The sequence below is a fragment of the Rutidosis leptorrhynchoides genome, chromosome 10 (assembly GCF_046630445.1).
Source record: "Rutidosis leptorrhynchoides isolate AG116_Rl617_1_P2 chromosome 10, CSIRO_AGI_Rlap_v1, whole genome shotgun sequence".
Classification (NCBI taxonomy): Eukaryota; Viridiplantae; Streptophyta; class Magnoliopsida; order Asterales; family Asteraceae; genus Rutidosis; species Rutidosis leptorrhynchoides.
In genome coordinates this window covers 226,365,982-226,388,224 of record NC_092342.1, presented here as the reverse complement: position 1 = coordinate 226,388,224, position 22,243 = coordinate 226,365,982, and the positions used below count along the sequence as shown (strand labels likewise).

At 34.7% G+C, this 22,243-nt stretch overlaps 1 protein-coding gene across 1 annotated transcript; it reads left to right on the top strand.

Annotated features, from left to right (window-relative positions):
* Positions 1 to 4,765: 4,765 nt before the first annotated feature.
* Positions 4,766 to 16,493, top strand: LOC139870845 (uncharacterized). The gene is made up of 7 exons (XM_071858615.1): positions 4,766 to 5,193; positions 5,280 to 5,428; positions 5,547 to 5,671; positions 5,760 to 5,857; positions 14,997 to 15,552; positions 15,855 to 16,031; positions 16,326 to 16,493. The coding sequence occupies exons 1-7, from the start codon at positions 4,766 to 4,768 to the stop codon at positions 16,491 to 16,493; spliced, it is 1,701 nt and encodes a 566-aa protein (XP_071714716.1).
* Positions 16,494 to 22,243: the final 5,750 nt, after the last annotated feature.

Below are 22,243 nucleotides of genomic sequence, written 5' to 3'. Positions count from 1 at the left end.
CAATAAAAATTCGAATCCTCATATTAAAATCACTTATTATATCATCAAAACATAACAATTGATTAAAAGACTCTATAATGTTTACCACTACATAGCATCAAAATTATATCAAAATAACCCTTCTAATTACGAACTTTTAATCGAACATCAAAGGATACCATCAAGGCATCAACACATACATAGATAGTACAACACATCATATATTCATGAAATAATCACATAACTACAAAAATAAGCACATGATGCAAGATTATCCAATTGATTTTAAAAGAAAAAGTAATACCTGAGATAACAATATTAATTCAAAAGTGAACAAAACGGTTATTGTTCCAAACATTGACAAGTGTTAAATAGCTATTTCAAAAACAATAAAAGATATCATAAACCCTAATTTCAATTTGGATTGAATAGTTACTTGATTCCTGAAGTATAAATCAAATTCGACTTAATTCCTTATGCTACTAAAAAGAAATTCCATTAACTAAATCAAATGGTGTTCGCCGTCAGTTGACTTGAAACTGCTACTATACAAAAACCCTAAAATTTATAATTCACAACAACACAGAAATTGGATGTATTAACGAACAATTAATTATCGATTAACAAACTAAATATAATCGATTATTATATGTATGTTTTGATAAAACTAAACAACTAAAGAAATCAGAATGAAGAATCGGGATTATTTCTAATCGTCATGGAAACATTCGTTGATGCTTCGTGTTTTGAAACTGGATTTCCAGAGAAGTTTACACTGAAAGAAAAAAAAATTGTTCTAGTGATAAGGAGGATTAATCAATCGTCTCCGTGTTTTTTTTTTGATTTGGGAGGATTTTGTTTAGGGTAGATGTGTCAATAAACAATTAAAATAGAAGAGAGAGATAATTGTTCAGTGATCAATAGAATCAATGTCTATTATTGAAATATATAAGTTAATCTAATGGTTTTTTTTTTTTTGCCATGTCAAATCTTTGAATCTTAATTAGCTAAAACCCACTTTGTTATTATATATAATATAGAATATAGAATATAGATTACTCTTATCGTTTTAGTTCTTTTAAATGCGTGATTATTTGCGTTAAGTTATATTTTTGAATGATTCGATACGTATTCAGTAAAATATGAATTTAATATTAATGATACGCATATCCGCAAGACTATGCGGATTACGCATCCAAAGTCCTAAACTGCACATAAACTGTCATGTTAGAGATATGACACAGGTATAGTCGCACTCTATTCGCCTATACCATCTGATGCGAGTTTCGTATACTTGCATAAGGGTCTAGTATATTCTAGAACGATGTACGATATAATCAATTCGGATTCTTTTCCTTAAATAACAAAAGTTAGTTGGGAAGAGATCGCATTTAATTAAGGAAGGGATTCTATCAAAACCCTAATTCGTGAGCCTATAAATACATAGCTCATAAACCCTAAAAAATATATTCGGTAACTCATACGTAACATTAGCATACATATCTTCATCGTACGAACAAGATTCATACGATCTTAAACGTAAAGACTTTCAGGTATGTCTTGAACTATAAAACCTTCATGTCTTTAGGCCACATAACCTCGTATGCTAGGTTGTTGGTGGACTCTCAAATCGGCCAACCTGTAGGGATCGAAACGATACCGGTGTGGGTTATCCACGACTAAGTGTCGGAGGTTCGAATGTTGTTAGTCCTTAAACCCCACTATGCACTCAAGCGTAGGTTCACTTGACCTCGTGAAAATATGCTTGATCATTTGGCGCCATCCGTGGGACCGGTTATACGAAACAAATAAGATTGGAATTTATGTTGTATACGATTTATTATACGTATCTTTTTCCGTAAAACTTTTGTTTAATTAATCGGTCACTTTCAGATTTTCAGATTGTTAGCAAGAATGGGTGGAGGAAGTAAGAATGCCAAAAATCAGGGGCGATCGGATTCTCCCGTAAGTCCAGGGTTTCAAACACCTACGGCGACTGTTACGAATATACCATTGACGCCACCTGCACCAGTCAAAGGCACGTCCAAGCCTCCATCAACATCAAGCGTCAGAACAGGATCAGTTGCATCAGAAACGGTCCTTACATAATCATCTAAGAGTTGGTGGCATTCTCCGGATGGAAGCATATTAGAAACAGGAACTATCTTCAAACCATTCGAGGATCTGCCTCCAAAAAAACCGAGCTTCGTTTCTCCAAGCGAGACCATTCCACCAGGTTTCAAAGTTAAAACTACCTATGTGGGCACCATGCCCATCATCACTTCGGTGGAACCTGAAACTCCTATTGTAAGGGTTACCACCGAGAGCGCTCAGGAAAGAATCAGGCAGATGGGTCTGAGAAATCAAGATGGTTCATATATCACGCTAACACTGCAACAAGGGTCAACGACATATGCGTCTTCGTAACCTATCCCTAATGTTGCAACCAACCAATATAGCGGGCCGCAACATGTCGTGACCCAGCCAAATAGTTTTATATCCCAGTTGCAGCAGGTTACGCCACCGCATTTGGTACCAGCTTTTAATGAACCAGCAAGGGTTCAAGAATTCATGAACAATTTGTTCGCGGTAATGCAAGACAAAAAGTCAGGCAAAGTCTTGAGCTAGCTCCTACAACTAAAAAGTTTATACCACATATCGCAAATCATCCTTTTATAGTAGCACCAGTGGTACCCTTAACGTTAGGAAGTTATGATGGACTGTCAGATCCAGATGATTTTTTGCAAAAATTTGAAGGAACCGCAAGAACACACAGCTGGGGTGACGCAGTAGCATGTCATATGCTACCAATAGTACTGCAAGGGGTAGCAAGGGAATGGTTCAATAATTTACCAGCGCAGAGCATCACAGGCTTTGCAGATCTGCGCTCAAGATTCTTATTAAATTTCCACAACCTGCGCGCTCGCAAAAGAACACATGTTGAATGTCACGACATTAAACAAAAGCAAAAAGAAAGTTTGGGGGAAGTCATCGATAGGTACACCAAGGAAGTGGCGAAAATACAAGACCTCCCGGAGAGTCAAAAGGTGTCCGGTTTTATACACTGCATAGACACCGATAGACATCTCTCTTTGTGGCAGCGGCAGCACAGAAGAGTACCAGAAACTTTCGCGGAGGCTATAAAAGAAACGCATGAATATATGCGTGCGCAAGAAGATATAAAACAAAACCGCGGAAGCAACTCTTCGTACATGGACATTGATGAAGATTATTATCAAACGCAAGGACGAGCGTCAGAGCATGGCAAACAGTATAATAATAATGGGCCGTCCCGAAACGGTAATTACAATAACGATAAATTCCGCAAATTTAACAATAACAAAGGGGGAGGAAGTCAGAGGTACAAAAGTAATCACACCGATAACGTCGTATTAGTAAAGGACCTCACAAAAATGCCAAAGTACATTCTGGCTACAGAGGCGGTGTGCAAAGACTTCGATCCACCGGTCCCTATGTCAAAATTTGGGAATAGGGACAAAAGAAAGTTTTGTGACTTTCATGACGATTACGGTCACGAAACAAATGAATGTCGGCATCTAATCGAAAAGGTGGTTTCCGAACTTAAAAAAGGAAGATTACAAAACTTGAAGAAAAGTGGAAAAGCATCAAGCGAGAAGCCGAAGGGAGAAAAAGAATATCTGTGGCAAAAGAAGAACGGTGGAAGGGAAATGGATAAAACCATAATATGGTAACCAGCGGACGAGTAAATCAGAGACGCAAGTTAGAATTATTTGAAGAGTGGGAAAACACTCCCATCATGTTCCTGGTCATAGCACAGGAACCCTCAGATGCACCCATCACAATTAAAGGACGCGTTAAAAGCTGCGGGTACATCATAAAGCGATTACATATAGACACCGGCTGTAGTGTTGATATAATGTACGAACATTGTTTCCGCTTGCTGCCAGGAGCGGTGCGAGCCAAGCTAATAGCTCCTAGCACCGCATTATCAGGATTTTCTTAGGAGTCTGCATGGCTAATTGAGATCATTGAATTAGAGCTAAAGCTGGTAGATGATGATAATAAGGAGTTGGTAAGAAGTACAACAATAGAATTTGCTGTAGTAAGGTCTTACTCAAAGTATAATGCGCTCTTGGGATGCACAACTTTGCAAAAGCTGGGAGCTATCCCTTCCACAGTGCATGGCCTCATCAAGTTCCCAACACCATTAGGAATTGTAACAATAAGGTCAGAAAAACTCGATGCAAATGTTGCAGCCATAGAACAAGCAGAAAAACAGCCAAGCGAGGCAGAACAGATACGAAGCTGCATGATTATCGCAAATCCGAGATATCCAGAGCAAAAAATAAAAATCGGCGGAGGATTATCCGATGAGACAAAGTTCAAGCTTCGTAACATATTAGCTTCTAATACGGATGTCTTTGCATGGAAAGAAGCAGACATGACTGGCGTACCAAGAGAATTTGTTGAGCATAAACTTAATGCAAATCCAAGTCTGACGCTAGTACGACAAAAGAAATGTGGTATGGCACCAGAAAGAAGCGAATGGTTAAAAGCGGAGGTTGACAAGTTGGTCAAAGCAAATATATTACGAGAGGTAAGGTACCAAACTTGGGTAGCAAACCCAGTACTGGTAAAAAAGCTCGATGGGTCGTGGCGGATATGTGTTGACTTCACGGACATAAACAAAGCATGTCTCAAAGATAATTATCCTCTACCCGAAATAGAATGGAAAGTCGAATCGCTGGCAGGCTTCCTATATAAATATTTTCTGGATGCGTACAAAGGATACCATCAGATATAGATGGCAGCAGATGATGAGGATAAAACTGCTTCTCACACAAGCCAGGGAATATACTGTTATACCAAGATGCCATTTGGTCTAAAGAATGCGGGAGCAACATACCAGCGCGTAATAGACAAGGCTTTCAAAGGTCAGATTGGCAGAAATTTGGAAGCATATGTTGATGATTTGGTGATAAAAAGCATAACAGAACAAGGTTTGTTGGAAGATATATTAGAAACGTTTGCATCGTTGAGAAAGATAAATATGAAGCTCAACCCGTCGAAGTGCAGTTTTGGAGAAGAGGAAGGAAAGTTTCTTGGTCATATAATAACTGAGCGCGGGATACGCGCAAATCCAAAGAAAATAGAGGCAATCGAAAATATGCCGTCACCCAGGTACAAAAAAGAAGTGCAAAGTTTAACGGGTAAATTGGCGGCATTAACAAGGTTCTTATCAAAATCCGCAGAGCGATCGCTCCCCTTTTTCGGGACATTAAAAAATTGCTTAAAGAAAATGGATTTCAAATGGACAGAGGAGGCAGAATTGGCATTTCAGGAAATGAAAAAGTTGTTAAAAGAGTTGCCAACAATGACCGCGCCGATTGTGGAAGAAACATTGATACTATACTTAGCAGCATCAAAAGAAGCAATAAGTTCAGTATTGATAGCAAACAGGGGACAGGTACGCGCTTCAAATCAAAATCTAGTTGTTTCTTATTCAATAGTCATTTATCATATATATATTATGTTGTGCGGACAGGTACAAATGCCTGTATATTTTGTTAGCAAAGCCTTAACAGGAAGCGAATTAAACTACCCTGCAATTGAGAAACTGGTTTATGCACTTGTGCATACGGCTAGACGCTTAAGGAGATATTTCCAAGCACATCCAATAATGGTCCTAACAGACCAGCCAATAAAGCAGGTATGACAAAAAATTACGTATTGTCAAAAAACTTAAAATCGCTTGATAAATTCTAGCAAGTTTACATTCGCTGACACATGTTGAGCAGGTGCTATATAAACCAGAAAATTCTGGTCGCATGGCCAAATGGGCTATTGAATTGAGTGAGCATGAGATAAGCTTCTCACCAAGAAGTGCGGTAAAAGGGTAAGTCCTAGCAGATTACCTGGCTGAAACAGCCGAAGATATCGAAGTCTCGCATGAATCAAAATATAACGACCCTCATTTTTCCATTCTATATTTTTCCAATATTAAATGCCCAAACAATATAATCAAAACTTATGATTAAACTTTAATCAACAATTGTTAAGTATTAAGAGTTAGAAAACATATTAATTAACTTTGTGAAATAATTGACAAGTTAATAAAAGATGAAAATAATAAACTGTTAGTCGACACTCACTGCTAATTAAAATTTATGCATTTATGTAATATTATAACTAATAACCTATAAGTAATAAATAAAAATTGACATTTATATAAATAATAAAACAATTGGGAACTAAATATATACAAGTCATGAATTAGTAAAAAGAAATAATACTTATCATGTAGTAAATGTAAAAAAATAATAATAGTAATAATAATGAGACTAAAGAATCTTAAACAATTACATCCTTATGTTGACTAAAAATTAAAATAAAATATATATATAAACTAGTACCACCTATTGTTGACTAAAAATTATAAAACAAAATAAAATCATTAATTAGAACATCCTTATGTTGACTAACACTCTAATACTTGCACTATATAAACTCCTAGTTTCTCATTCACAAATCACACCAAAATCCTCTCTCAAAAACAATCTCTCCCTCTCCCTCTCTTGTGGTATTCGGATCTTCAAGCTTGTTCTTCGTGTTCTTCAAGAATCTTCAAGGAGTTCTTCAAGATTTTCAAGGCTTTGATCTTCCATCTTCATCGTGTTCATATTTTCTTTGTTAATTATCTTGAATCTTCAAAGGTATAACATAAACCCTAAACTATTTACATAAACTTTAATCTTTGTTAATTCATATTCATATTATAAACTTGTTATTCATAAGTATATACATAAACACACCTAGATTTATATATACATATATACATGTAAAAAATATATATATATATATATATATATATATATATATATATATATATATATATATATATATATATATACACATATATATACGAATTATATATGCATATACATATTAAAACCTTAAACCCTAATACTACTTATACTAGTACTTAACATGTATACACTATTACTATTACTAGCACCTATAACCTACTACTTATATTGTAGCACAAAAACATTTTGGGATATGTATTAGAGATGTATAGATCTTCGAACTTTCTTGACGAATGGTTTCTACGAGATTCTAGGCAGAGGGTTTAGATTTCCGATTTAAAGGGTCCTATTACTCAAGCCCCTAGATCTAAATTAGCCATTCGAAGGGAAAGGGGTGATTGGAAGCTTATCTAATACGGCAAGTATCCTAAAATGGAAAACACTGATAAAAGTAGAAACTCTCTAGTCATAGAAACTTAGTAAAATAAGAAACTTTCTAAAAATGGAAACTTTATAAAAATAGTAACTTACTAAGAATAGAAACTTAGTAAAACAAACTATACTTAAACACATACTTGAACTTAAACATGGGCAAAACACTTAACTACTCTTAAATGTCAATAGGTTGACTTTCCTGCTCACTCGTTCAACTCTTTATTCCGAGGAATAACTCTCTCTCTCTACTTACTAAGGTGAATTCATAGCCCCACTCTTTATTGCTAGCAAACTTATTTAACTTATTTGGGGTGAGACACATGCTGCTTTTACTATTTACAATTTAGACACAAGTACCAACTGCTAAAACTATGCTATACCCGGCTATGTCCGACTAAGTCCCTACAGTGATATTTTTAAGTGCTGCGGCATGCTTATTTATTGGGGGTAGGCCTATCGGGAGTAACGTCCCCGATACATTTGACTAAGTCTTTGTATTACTTGATAATGAAATTAAACCGACAAGGACAGACACAACTTGTCATGGGGCAAACTTGAACGTTTAGTCTAAATATCACGCTTTGGCATAACTTTTTGATCCTGCGGGAGATCAACGTTACAAACTAAATCTTGTGGTCTAAAACAACGATAACTACTTTTGTTAAACCTATGAACTTCACTCAACCTTTTTGGTTGACACTTTAGCATGTTTTGTCTCAGGTGCTGTTTGATTCAAGCTTTCTTATCTACTACTTATGTGATGCTACTTGGACTTAGGATCAAGAGATATCGCATTTATTACTTCTGCATATGAACAATTACTTTATCGTTATTTCCATTATTGTAACGACATTTCATTTTCTGCTGCGTACTCAATAAAGTTAAATTTTCTCATTTAGTATTGTTCTCGTATTATAATATGTTGGTTTATTTGATATTAGTAACGTTTCTTCCAGACCCTATTGGGAGGACGTTACAGATTGGTATCAGAGCATAACCAGGCTGTTATAGAGAACCAGGATTGCATTTTTATGTGTGCCTTACTTGCTAGCTAGGGTGCCTTAGCAATCTAGGAAACTATAACCTTTCCTGCCTTAGACTTAAAAGCACTTAGGATTGCCTTATAATCTTAACAATCATGCCTTACCAAACTTGACTTAAAGATTCTAATCAAAGTCTCTTTCCTAATGTAGGACTACAACTTTTCTTGACCATAGTGCCTTTAATTGTTGCCTTTAACTGTTAAATGCTACACTACACTTTAGAAACTTTACTTATCTTAGAATGCTGAGCTAATCTAAGAACTCTGCTCACTTTCCTGAGTACTATCCAATTACACCACCGCATATAAATGCGACACAATGATTTCAAAAATTCTTGACATTCATAAGTCATCTATCATGGTTATGTGTATTACATATGTATTACATGAAATATTATCCATGATTTTGAAACTCTTATAATTGTTACAACTTACACTCAAACGTATATAACTCCCTGTTATATCACGTACCTATATGCCTTATGCCTTTATGCATCGGTTTGCGAATCGAAAAATGTCATTGGGTTATCACAGTATACGAATTGAAAGTCTTTAATCAAAATATTATTAGATTACATACTTATCACTTTATGATCTCGACACGTCATACTGCCATTATTAAAGTATAGACACAGCATATCTTATTATATCTTATCGTATCTATCCCAATAGATTTTGTCTAACACTTTTCCTAAATTCCCTCCGTAAATTACGGAAATCTTTTTGCTATATACACGTATTCGAGGAGACGAATATATCATCCAGTATTCAACACTAATCTCATATCAAAAACCCTAATTCCAAACACATAATATGGATTCCTCGAACTCTTCGAGCTCCAATGGCAGCGTAACTGGAATGAACCAAGCAATTAGCCATCATCTATTTTGGATGAATTGGGGATAGGTTCGTAGTAAACTTAATCAATGGAGACAAGAAGAAGGTGATCCCTTCCACCAACCGAATTCACCTCTTGGTGAAGAACCTGAAGCACTTACTGGCGAACCCGTTCGGAACACTATTTTCACCCTCATTTCCAGGATATCCAGTCACGAATATATAATATCTAAAATTTTAGATCTTATTCATCCACTTGTCCGAACTGCCAATCATCCTGGAATAATAGAAGAAGTCAACGAGCTTCGCGCTCGAGTAGTGGCTCTGGAGAATATGGTGCGAAACCTACGAACACCAGCAGCAGTACCAGCAGCATAACCAGTACCACCAGTACCATCGGCATCACCACCAACATCACCAGCTTCACTAACGACAACATCCGCATTCCACGCCTCAACATCACACTCAGTACCTCAAACATCAACATCATACGCCCCATAGATACCAAGGAATATTAGTAATAATGAGTTAAGAAGTATTGACTCATTCTTCCTGAAGAATTACATATGTATACTTTATATATATGGATTGGAACAATAATAAATCTTTTCGTACTAAGCTATTACGTGTGAATCTTAACTAGTATGTACTACATGGTTAATTCATATCACAATATGCTATGATGTACATCTTTTGTTAATAACTTAACAATCGTTAATCATTGCTTCAACACAATAAACTCCATTTCGTAATAAACCAAGTGTATTACTCAAATACATGATTGATTGTATACTTTAATTTTCGATGTACTCGAAACTTTCTAGAAAACATCATTAGTGCCTTATGAATTTCACAAGAATTCCACGAGCACCAACATCATATACCGAAGTATATCAATAACAATGAACGATGAAGTATTGATTCATAACTTCATTAGTGAAATATTTCACGATAATTATGAAATCTCTAAGGTTTTGGAGATTATTTATTCTCGTTTCAATAGCAAATCAAATGAGTTTAATATCATATTAACTCATTAAAACCATGATTACATCTGAAGAATACATATATGAATGTATATCTTCTTTTTTGTACAAACTGTTAATTGTGAAAAATATTTTAACGGGTAGGTAAAACCCGAGAGATATTCATATCTCATATAAATATGTTACATTGTACATTCTTCCATTCTGATTCAGCAGTGGTTAACTATACTACTTACATTCACATGATATATGTATATGTTCACCAAAGAACAACCATTTTCATACAAATTCAGTTACATATTCTGATTTTGACATATCGGAACTTAAGTAAAGCTTTAGCAAGTGTTATCTTCCTAAAGATCACTACATTCATGAATTATATTCATTCGTATTCTATGATGAATTATCACATCAAACCACCGAACTTACCATTCCTTACTTTTGAAAATCACAACATTTCTTCGTCAACCGTTAGATCCATTGATGGATGCATCTTACGCTTAAACACTTCAAATTCAAAATTCTTGAAAACATCCTTTGAATCTTGACGATCGCAATCAGCGTTTAATCATCTAAAAACGAAATTTCTTAAAACCATCTCGGATTGATAACCGATGATTCAAATATGGCTGCATTAAATGCAGAGGAAACAGAAAAATTGTAGATGGTCTTAAGGGCTAACAGTTTGATAATAAAGAATGGTACGTTGGAAAAGCTCAAAAGAAAATTTGGAACTGAAAAACGGATTGAGCTAACTATGGAGGAGACCAAGGACAAACACAAGGGCCAAACCCTATAGAATCCAGGTAATTCTGGATCCGGTAAAATCTTTAGAGAATATCTTGCTCCGAAGTCATGTTAAAAGCTTGCGGAAAATTTTTCTTCATCAACTTTCGAACTTAGAAATTCCAAAATATCATCATAAATATCCTCTATATTTCGGAAGATATCTTCATAACGATTCATGTCTGCAATTAAGTATCTCTTTGCGATATCTTTATAAAGGAAACTGTTTTAGTTTCTATATTCTGTAAAATTCGAGTTTAAATTATAAATGCTTTGAAGAAGTGTTGGGAATTGAAGCATGAGTTAGTATAATATAATGACGTCAGGCCAACGTGATTATATTACAGTAAGTCATGCTAAGTTTTTAATGGAAGATGATGATTCATAGATTTTATAATCATCATTTGCCATGTTACACGACTCTTACATTCTATTTAACCTCTAAACATATTAAGAAAATATTTTTCTTGATGATTCGGTCTTTTCCGGATATTCTGGTAATATGACAAATCAAATCGTGCTATTACCTTTCCTTTCTACTTTATATATTATGATCATTCGAAACTTCATACCTATGAATTCTGGACCATTACTCGCTTGACTTGAAGTCGGGAAGAAGAAACAAAAGCATAAAGCTCCGACATATAAGGGAAAATATAAAGCCCGATAACGACTCCGAAATTACAAACCGTGTATATCAATGCGTATAGCAATATAAAGACACGGGATAATTAAAAACACTATAACCCCAAGAGCATAGTAGAAGTAAACAGATTCCTCTGGCGGTAAAAGAAAAAGAAGAATGACTGCAAATATGGTCAATATAATAACCAGGATCAGAACTGGATTAAGCATTTTCTTAATCTTTTAGAAGTTTGAATTGAGGAAGAAAGTATAGAAGTGGTGAAGATAATGAAACGGAAGAAGCTAATTTATAGCAAAATTCCAAACACAACAATCGAGACAATCCATCGCATTAAATCAAAGAAGATCTCAAATTCCTTAATTACCGGAGAATCAAATCTTATAGATTACGAAGATTTCCTTTAATTCCTTGAATTTCGAAAATCAGTCGTGACTACGTCAAAAGTTAAGGCGAACATTTAATTTTCTTATTTCATTCTTTTATGATTGCTTCGTTTATACTCTTCCTATAAACGAATCGTTTTATCCATATTATTCAATAGTGATAAAACTTTATTTTTAACTTACATTCATCATTAAAATATTCTTGTTGTAAACAATGAAGATCTCTATCAAATTTCATGACTGTGATTTTCACGAACTCCTCTCTGTTTGTCTGCCCTAATATTGTGGCATAAAATGCTCAAGGTTTTAAATGAGCTCAATGCTATTCATAACACATTTCATATATCCAATTTACTGAAATGACTTGTATAACATCATCATTTTGAATGATCTTCGCATTAATGATAAAATGCACTTCGTTGAAGAACCTATAGAAATCATGGAAGGAGAGGTCAAACAAACGCGTAAAAGCAACATACCTATCATTAAAGTCTGTTGGAATACGCGTAGAGGCCCCGAATATACCTGGGAACGCAAAGACCATATGAAACGGAAATATCCCCATCTCTTCTCAACTGCTGATGCAAACGAGGAAACTACCTAAAAACTTCGGGACGAAGTTTTCAATAACGGGGAGGTACTATAACGACCCTCATTTTTCCATTCTATATTTTTCCAATATTAAATGCCCAAACAATATAATCAAAACTTAATGATTAAACTTTAATCAACAATTGTTAAGTATTAAGAGTTAGAAAACATATTAATTAACTTTGTGCAATAATTGACAAGTTAATAAAAGATGAAAATAATAAACTGTTAGTCGACACTCACTGCTAATTAAAATTTATGCATTTATGTAATATTATAACTAATAACCTATAAGTAATAAATAAAAATTGACATTTATATAAATAATAAAACAATTGGGAACTAAATATATACAAGTCATGAATTAGTAAAAAGAAATAATACTTATCATGTAGTAAATGTAAAAAATAATAATAGTAATAATAGTAATAATAATGAGACTAAAGAATCTTAAACAATTACATCCTTATATTGACTAAAAATTAAAATAAAATATATATATAAACTAGTACCACCTATTGTTGACTAAAAATTATAAAACAAAATAAAATCATTAATTAGAACATCCTTATGTTGACTAACACTCTAATACTTGCACTATATAAACTCCTAGTTTCTCATTCACAAATCACACCAAAATCCTCTCTCAAAAACAATCTCTCCCTCTCCCTCTCTTGTGGTATTCGGATCTTCAAGCTTGTTCTTCGTGTTCTTCAAGAATCTTCAAGGAGTTCTTCAAGATTTTCAAGGCTTTGATCTTCCATCTTCATCGTGTTCATCTTTTCTTTGTTAATTATCTTGAATCTTCAAAGGTATAACATAAACCCTAAACTATTTACATAAACTTTAATCTTTGTTAATTCATATTCATATTATAAACTTGTTATTCATAAGTATATACATAAACACACCTAGATTTATATATACATATATACATGTAAAAAAAATATATTTATATATATATATACACATATATATACGAATTATATATACATATACATATTAAAACCTTAAACCCTAATACTACTTATACTAGTACTTAACATGTATACACTATTACTATTACTAGCACCTATAACCTACTACTTATATTGTAGCACAAAAACATTTTGGGATATGTATTAGAGTTGTATAGATCTTCGAACTTTCTTGACGAATGGTTTCTACGAGATTCTAGGCAGAGGGTTTGGATTTCCGATTTAAAGGGTCCTATGGCTCAAGCCCCTATATCTAAATTAGCCATTCGAAGGGAAAGGGTGATTGGAAGCTTATCTAATACGGCTAGTATCCTAAAATGGAAAACACTGATAAAAGTATAAACTCTCTAGTCATAGAAACTTAGTAAAATAAGAAACTTTCTAAAAATGGAAACTTTATAAAAATAGTAACTTACTAAGAATAGAAACTTAGTAAAACAAACTATACTTAAACACATACTTGAACTTAAACATGGGCAAAACACTTAACTACTCTTAAATGTCAATAGGTTGACTTTCCTGCTCACTCGTTCAACTCTTTATTCCGAGGAATAACTCTCTCTCTCTCTACTTACTAAGGTGAATTCATAGCCCCACTCTTTATTGCTAGCAAACTTATTTAACTTATTTGGGGTGAGACACATGCTGCTTTTACTATTTACAATTTAGACACAAGTACCAACTGCTAAAACTATGCTATACCCGGCTATGTCCGACTAAGTCCCTACAGTGATATTTTTAAGTGCTGCGGCATGCTTATTTATTGGGGGTAGGCCTATCGGGAGTAACGTCCCCGATACATTTGACTAAGTCTTTGTATTACTTGATAATGAAATTAAACCGACAAGGACAGACACAACTTGTCATGGGGCAAACTTGAACGTTTAGTCTAAATATCACGCTTTGGCATAACTTTTTGATCCTGCAGGAGATCAACGTTACAAACTAAATCTTGTGGTCTAAAACAACGATAACTACTTTTGTTAAACCTATGAACTTCACTCAACCTTTTTGGTTGACACTTTAGCATGTTTTGTCTCAGGTGCTGTTTGATTCAAGCTTTCTTATCTACTACTTATGTGATGCTACTTGGACTTAGGATCAAGAGATATCGCATTTATTACTTCTGCATATGAACAATTACTTTATCGTTATTTCCATTATTGTAACGACATTTCATTTTCTGCTGCGTACTCAATAAAGTTAAATTTTCTCATTTAGTATTGTTCTCGTATTATAATATGTTGGTTTATTTGATATTAGTAACGTTTCTTCCAGACCCTATTGGGAGGACGTTACACAAAAGAAATACCACCTCCGCTCGAGCAGCTGTGGGAAATGCACACAGATGGGGCTTGTAGTCCAGAAGGCGCAGGGGCAGGAATAGTTCTAAAAAGTCCAGAAGGAGAAGAATATACCTTCACGCTGCGCTTTAGCTTCCTTGTAACAAACAATGAAGCTGAGTATGAAGCATTGCTATCCAGAATGCGAGTAGCAAAATATTTGGAGGTAAAAGAATTGTCAGTATATGTTGACTCACTGCTAGTTGCAACCAATTCAACGGGATATTTGAAGCACATGATGAATCGATGCAAAAATATCTGAAACTTGTGCAAGAGCTTGCAGTAGACTTTGATTTATTCCAGATAACTCAGGTTTCAAGAACATTAAATAAAAAGGCGGAAGCGCTCAGCAAGCTAGCCGCCTTAACATTCAGCCATTTTAAGAAAGAAATTTGGGTCGAGGAAGTGAAAGTTAAATCCATTGACACAGACGGTATATCTGCCGCAGTTGAGGAAGAGGAGCAGAGTTGGATGACACCGATAGTGGAGTTTCTGAATAAAGGTGCATTACCAATGGATTCAACAGAAGCAAGAAAGATTAAAATGAAAACACCGATGTATTTGTTAGACAAAGGATTTCTATACAGAAAGTCTTTCTTGGAACCCCATTTGCGGTGTCTTAATCCAACTCAAGCAGAGTCAATCATACGTGAAGTGCACGAGGGAATGTGTGCTTTGCACTTGGGGTACAAAATAGTGGCGTCCAAAATAATGCGGCTCGGATACTATTGGCCGTTAATGTACAGAGATGCCGCAGAGGTAATAGCAAATGTCAGTCGTGTCAGCTGCACGCACCAGTAAGCAAGGCTCCGCGACATACAATGATACCGGTCGCGTCTCCATAGCCATTCTGTAAATGGGCAATTGATATAGTGGGGCCATTCCCCGCAGGACCAGGAGGTGTAAAGTTTTTGGTAGTGGCCATTGATTATTTTACAAAGTGGGTAGAAGCCAAACCGCTGAAAACAATTTTGGGCAAACAAATCCGAAATTTTGTATGGGAAAATATCGTCTGTCGGTTTGGTATACCAAATGAAAAAGTAAGTGACAATGGTACACAGTTTGAGGGTAATGCATTCAGCGATTGGTGCCAAGAGCTGAACATAAAGCAAACATTCACATCAGTTGCACACCCCCAGGCGAACGGTCAGTGTGAGGTCACAAATTGGGATATCGTATTAGGGATCAAAGCAAGGCTTGGATTGTGCCGAAGGGGTTGGATAGATGAACTGCCGAATGTACTGTGGGCGCACCGCACAACTCCAAAAGGCGCGACCAATTAAACACCTTTCAGTTTGGTATACGGGTCCGAGGCTGTAATACCCGCTGAAATAAATGTGCCAACTATGCGCATCGCTTCCTTCGATGAAAGTAGCAATAGCGAAGAACTGCGTGAAAATCTAAACTTAGTTGAAGAGCGCAGGGAAATGGCGGCCATAAAAGAAGCAATCAACAAACAAAGAATCGCAAGCTACTATAATAAGCGCGTACAACCATTATCTTTCCAATTGGATGACTTGGTATGGCGAAAGAATGAAGCAAGCACAGCAGAAGACACGGGTAAACTCGGACCCAAATGGGAAGGATCATACAAGGTTATTGGCGTAAGCGATATAGGGGCGTATCGACTAGCAAGTTTAGATGGAAAAGCAATAAAACGCACATGGCATGCGCAAACACTGAAACAGTGCTACATATGAAAAAACTACAGAGGGATTGATCACCCCAAATAACCGTTTAAAGTTTTTAATATGTAAAAATTTTATTTACCATTATAAACATGACAACTAAGTGTTGGTCAAGTGATATGTTTGAAATAAATTGAATCATGCAAATTAAGCCAATAACTTGTGCATTTTTATATTTGTTGATTGCATGCCCCTTAAGCTGCACAGGGACACACTCCGAGTCTCAAGTGGCATAGTTTTGTTTGGTTCCTAATACTATTTTTAATGGTGACAGTAATAAAATATTGGTTTATTTCAAACGGTCGTACACCGCGCAAGACTTAGACTTGCACAGTCTAGACTATAAAACACAAGTTTGGTTTACTTGTTTAAATAACCCGGACATTGGCGTGGTCGAAAGACTCTTGAGTATAGACATTGGTTTGTCTATAGTACGGGTAAATTACATTGGATTGTATATGTGTACATACTTATAAAAAATTTTATAAAAGTCTTGAGTATAAACTTATAAGCATTGGTTTGCTTACTTTTGCGTAAAACATTGGATTGTTAGCGCAAGAATAAAAAGATCGTGAAATGATTGAAGGGTCGCTCCCATCATGAATTCATGACATTTATTCTAAACATGAGTTATTGAATGCATAAAATTGTAACGAATCATTATAACCGCCATGGTGATTTCATAAAAATGCAATACTTGCACTTTAACCAAAAGAGATATCGAATTATATTCAATCAAAGCTAAAAAAATTACAGTTAGAAAATATAAAGTCAACCGCTTAGCATAAAAGCGGGACATGTGCCAAAATTTGACCTAATATACGATAAAAAGTAAAAAAAAGGGTGGCATTGGCTGGAATGTTTGCCCTACACTAAGGAGAGTATGCCATCCTTGCACGCAGCGATCAGATGCATACCCTGCTTTAAACATAAAATAAAAATATAATATAGGGATGCGAAACCTCCAAGATTGCAAGGCCCATCCCTCACTAGCAAAAAGCGCCACCCAAACATGGATAAATAATATCCATCCGGGGTAGCATAACAAACTCAGTCGAGTTTGTCATTGATTATCTCCTGCGCGGAGATGGTAGGATCATTGATGAGAAGTTGTAGACGGGGGATCGGAATTTGTTGAACTCGGGCACAAGTTTCTTCACACTTTTATTTGGCTCCGTAAGAGAGTAGCTCAGCAATATTTGGAGGAATCACAGGGTTACATACAACTCCTGGCGAACAAAATTCCAGAACAAGGTTCGCTCATACGCACGTTGTAACGACTATACTTTTTCCGTTATCTTTTACAGTTAATTATTTAACGACCGTTAACTGTTATTCATGCCACGTCATTTCTATGACCTATATTATTATTTTAGTAATAATATATTAATTATTATGTGATATATGAATATTTATATTCATATTTTAAGTTGTACGTTTCTACGTGTCGCGGAATTCTATCCGACGAATCTTTTCGGTTTTCAAACTAACGGTCGAGTTTTTGGGATTTTTAAATCCTAATTATTTTAAATATGATATTTTAAGATCATATGATTATATATAGTATTTATATTTATTTTTCGTCGCGTAGTTGTTGTCTCTCCGAATTTTCAATCGCGTAGCCGTGTTTTCGTATTTCGGGTTTCGTTTGAGCGTTCGGGCCACCATATAATTAACATATTATCATGTTGGACTATTGGGGCCCACCCCCATGCTTCTTTTGGCCAAAAATTCCCCATGGAAGGGGTGATGTTGTCAATTTATGAAACTTGGAAATGCATAACCTAAAAATCACTCTCATTCATTTCAACCAAAAACACATTCTATTTTTTTCTCTTCCTCCTATTTTCTCCCATTTGAGCCATCACCTAGCTCCCTCACATTCATCATCATCTTCAACAATTTATAGCTTGGAATTTAGGGCTTTCAACATAAATGGATTCATCTCTTCATCCTCTACGCGATCATGTCTTTCATTTTTTTGATTAGGGTATAAACCCTAACCCTAGATTTTTAATTTTTCTTTATTTTTCTGTATTTTGATGTTATATTAATAGTATGATGATTACATGCTATTGTATCGATGTTTGTATGCGTAGAATTTCTCAAATAATTATGTTTTCGGTTTGATTTAATTGGGACAGCAGCTATTTCGTTCTTTTCTGGTATTTTAACTAATATAAAAGTGAAAATAAAGTATCTAGATGAGTTTCTCTCATCAAGACATTAATTTTAGACTCCGGATTCATGTCGTTTCGATTTCCGGAGCCCTAGATATGATCAAAATGGTATTTTGTTAAGATTGAAATGTGATTTTGGTATAAACCAGGTTTGGTCCGACTTTATGACCATATTTGGTGACTTTAGGGTGTCTTAGTATGTTAGGACTGATGGTGGGGCGAACTTTCATGTTCGGGTCATCTCAATCCGAGCCACGAATCACCCGTTATGGCTAAAACAAGATTTTGATTGAATTGAAGTTCTAAGTGGTGTCATGGCTGATCACCACGACTTGTGGACTATTCTTGGTGTGTTATTGAGTGCACCAATATTTCGGGTGGTTTGATTACGCGGAGATATATATAAGGCTCGACGAAAACCGACACCCGGGGCTCAAGATGCGACCCGATGAACTTTTGATTTAAAACTTATGATTAATTATTAAACTTATGATATAAATAATGAATTTCATTATTATTAAATTACTTATGATATAAAAAGTAATTATTATAATTTAAGACTTATGATATATATTTATTATATCATTTAATTATTACTTATGATTTAATTAATATTTTAATTAAACTTATGATTAATAATACTTTTATTATTAATGGAAAATACTTATGATAAGTATTAAACTTATATTATGAGATTATTATAATAAGACATATAATAAGGATTAATTAATTATTTAATTATTATAAGGCTTAGTTATTATTTAATTATAATTTAATTATTAAATACTTATGATTTAATGATTATAATTAGAAACTTATGATATGATTAATAATTCAGTATTAATTAATAATACTTATGAGATGATTTAAAATTTATTATTAATTAATAATACTTATATTATGACTAATATTTAATTAATTAATTAAATACTTATGTTATATTAATTATATCATTTAAACTTATATTAACTTTAATAATTCATTTTAATTTAATTAAACTTATGTTATTACATTCTTATTACAACGTGCACTTTTAAAATTAACGTTGACTATGTTTGACCAAAATTGACTTTTGAGTTGACTTTCAGTTGACTTTGACTTTCAGTTGACTTTTGTTAACTTTCTAATTAAGGAAACTTTCCTAACTTATAAACTTTCCAAAAATAGCAACTTTCTAAATTTGGAAACTTTTCAAAAATAGAAACTTTCCAAAAATAGAAACTTTCTAAAAATAGAAACTTTCCAAAAATAGAAACTTTCGAAAAATAGAAACTTTCCAAAAATAGAAACTTTCCTAAAATAGAAACTTTCCAAAAATGGAAACCTGCTAAAAATAGAAACTTTCTAAAAATAGAAAGTGTATGTTCGTACGCTGTTCCGATCAAACCGATGCATGCTGAGTATTGTTCTATGACTACTTGCAACATGTACAATAGCTATCATACTAAGACTTGACCTAAGTTAGTTATTTATATCGACCTGCTTTATTTATAGGTCGGCGTTGTGATCATTCCTGATCACTGTACTCATTGTTGTTCGCTTAATTGTGTTGGTTACTTCGTTACTATTAAGGTGAGTTATAGTCCCATTTTTCTATTTTAAATCTTTTGGGATGAGAATACATGCAATTTATTTTATATTTTGGACACAATTGGAAGTTGCTTTAAATTATTCATTATGAGTTGAACAAAAATATTCCCTAGTCTAGTAACTGTAATCACTGGTTTCTACTGGTGAACACGAATCCTACGGATAGATCTATCGGGTTTGACAACCTCATTTCGAGCTAGTCGCGCTAGCAATTTATAATCGGAATGTTTAGTACTTCGTATTTTGTTGTAGATACACTTGTTCGGTGTATATTATTTATTGTGTTTGGCAAGGGTAAATAAATGGTTAAGTGGTTACCAGGTGGCTCACGGGAAATGGAATAATGTTTTTATATGTTTTCTAGCATATAATTTTGTTGTCCAAAAAGGGGTTTTTATGTTTTCAAACATAAATTTTTATGGTTTATATTAAGTATTGTTTGTAATATTAAACCTATAATTCACTCAACATTTTTGTTGACGGTTACTCGCATGTTTTATTCTCAGGTTCATGATTGATTGCTTCCGCTGTGCTTAGAGGGTCTGCATATTTATGATGGCAGCTTTTGTTAAACATTAACTTGCATTCTATTTTGATACATTTAATAGTGGATGTTGTTGACTTTGTTTTGGTCAACTTTTGGTTAAGTAATAATGTATGGTTTTTCTAAACTTACATATTTTGGTAGGTTTCCTTTATAGGAAATCATTTTTAAATAAAGAATGCAAAGTTATTTATCAAATTCATATAGAGTTATGATCAAGCTATGGGACCAAGATAACGATGGTCGTCAAGTGTACTTTGACGGGTCATTTCACACGTGCGGCAACCATGGCTGCACCAAATTGCTGCTCGACAACTTTGCAGTCGACAGCATGCTGGACAATGTTCGGTAAACCCTTTCGGAGAATGTCATACTTCGCCTTTATAGCATCGTGTTTCGCGCCCAAGGACTCCTGGGACGTAATCCAGTCACTGAAGCTTTCATTTAAAAACACGACATGGCCCTCCGCTTCCTTCAGTTTCGCAGACAGGGACACAATCTCAGACTCCATAAACCTCTTTTCAGCAACATGCTGATCCTCCTCTTGCTGCCTTTTAAACATCAGAACATAGATCCGCTCTTCTGCCTGCACGTGCACGGTTACCGCAACGGCGAGTTGGGCAGTTAGTTTTGCATTATCCTCTTGCAAAACATTTATCTTGGACGTCTCTGCTGATGAGGGTGGTGGGGGATGAGCAAGTGAAACAGATTTAAGTTGAAAATGATTCAGATCCTTCGCAAAGTTAAACAGCGTCGATTGCATGTCCATGTAAAGTTATTCGGAAGGTGAAAGCGAGGAAAATTTCTGCATTAGTTGATGAGGGGCACATGATTGTAAAAAAGATAACTGTTGTGCAAAAACTAGAAGAGGAACCTTCATGAACTCATTTACGTTCGGAATCAGTAAAGATGAATCATTAGGATTCGGGCATACACGCTTGGAGTGATTGGACACAACACTTGGACCTGCAAATACGATAAACATGGCGTATAAAAACTTAAAGCCAATATTCAAAAAAAAAAAAAGTCAGTAATACCATCATCATGTGACCTTTTGTGGTTACCCAAGATTCTGGCATCAGGAGTGTGGTATAGTGAAGGTATTGTGTCTGAGTGACTGACCGGCGAGCGAGAATGGCTACTGGAGTCGGTGGTAGGAATGAGTGCGTAAGATTCCAACTTCATCTACAATGTCAGAATCAGAACAACACATGAATGATACATAAAAAATGTAACTAGGGTTACATAGCGTAATGCAAAGTATGAAAGTATGAAATATACCTTTTTTGATCAAGAACAGGTCTTCGCAGAGAAGATGAAAAGGGTTGAATGATTTAAAAAGGAAAAGATTGTGAGATACGAAAAAGCCAATGTCCCATTTATAGAAAAAATATGGGAATCAAAAAGTAACAAGGGTATAATAATAGCTGTACACGTGTATCAATCTT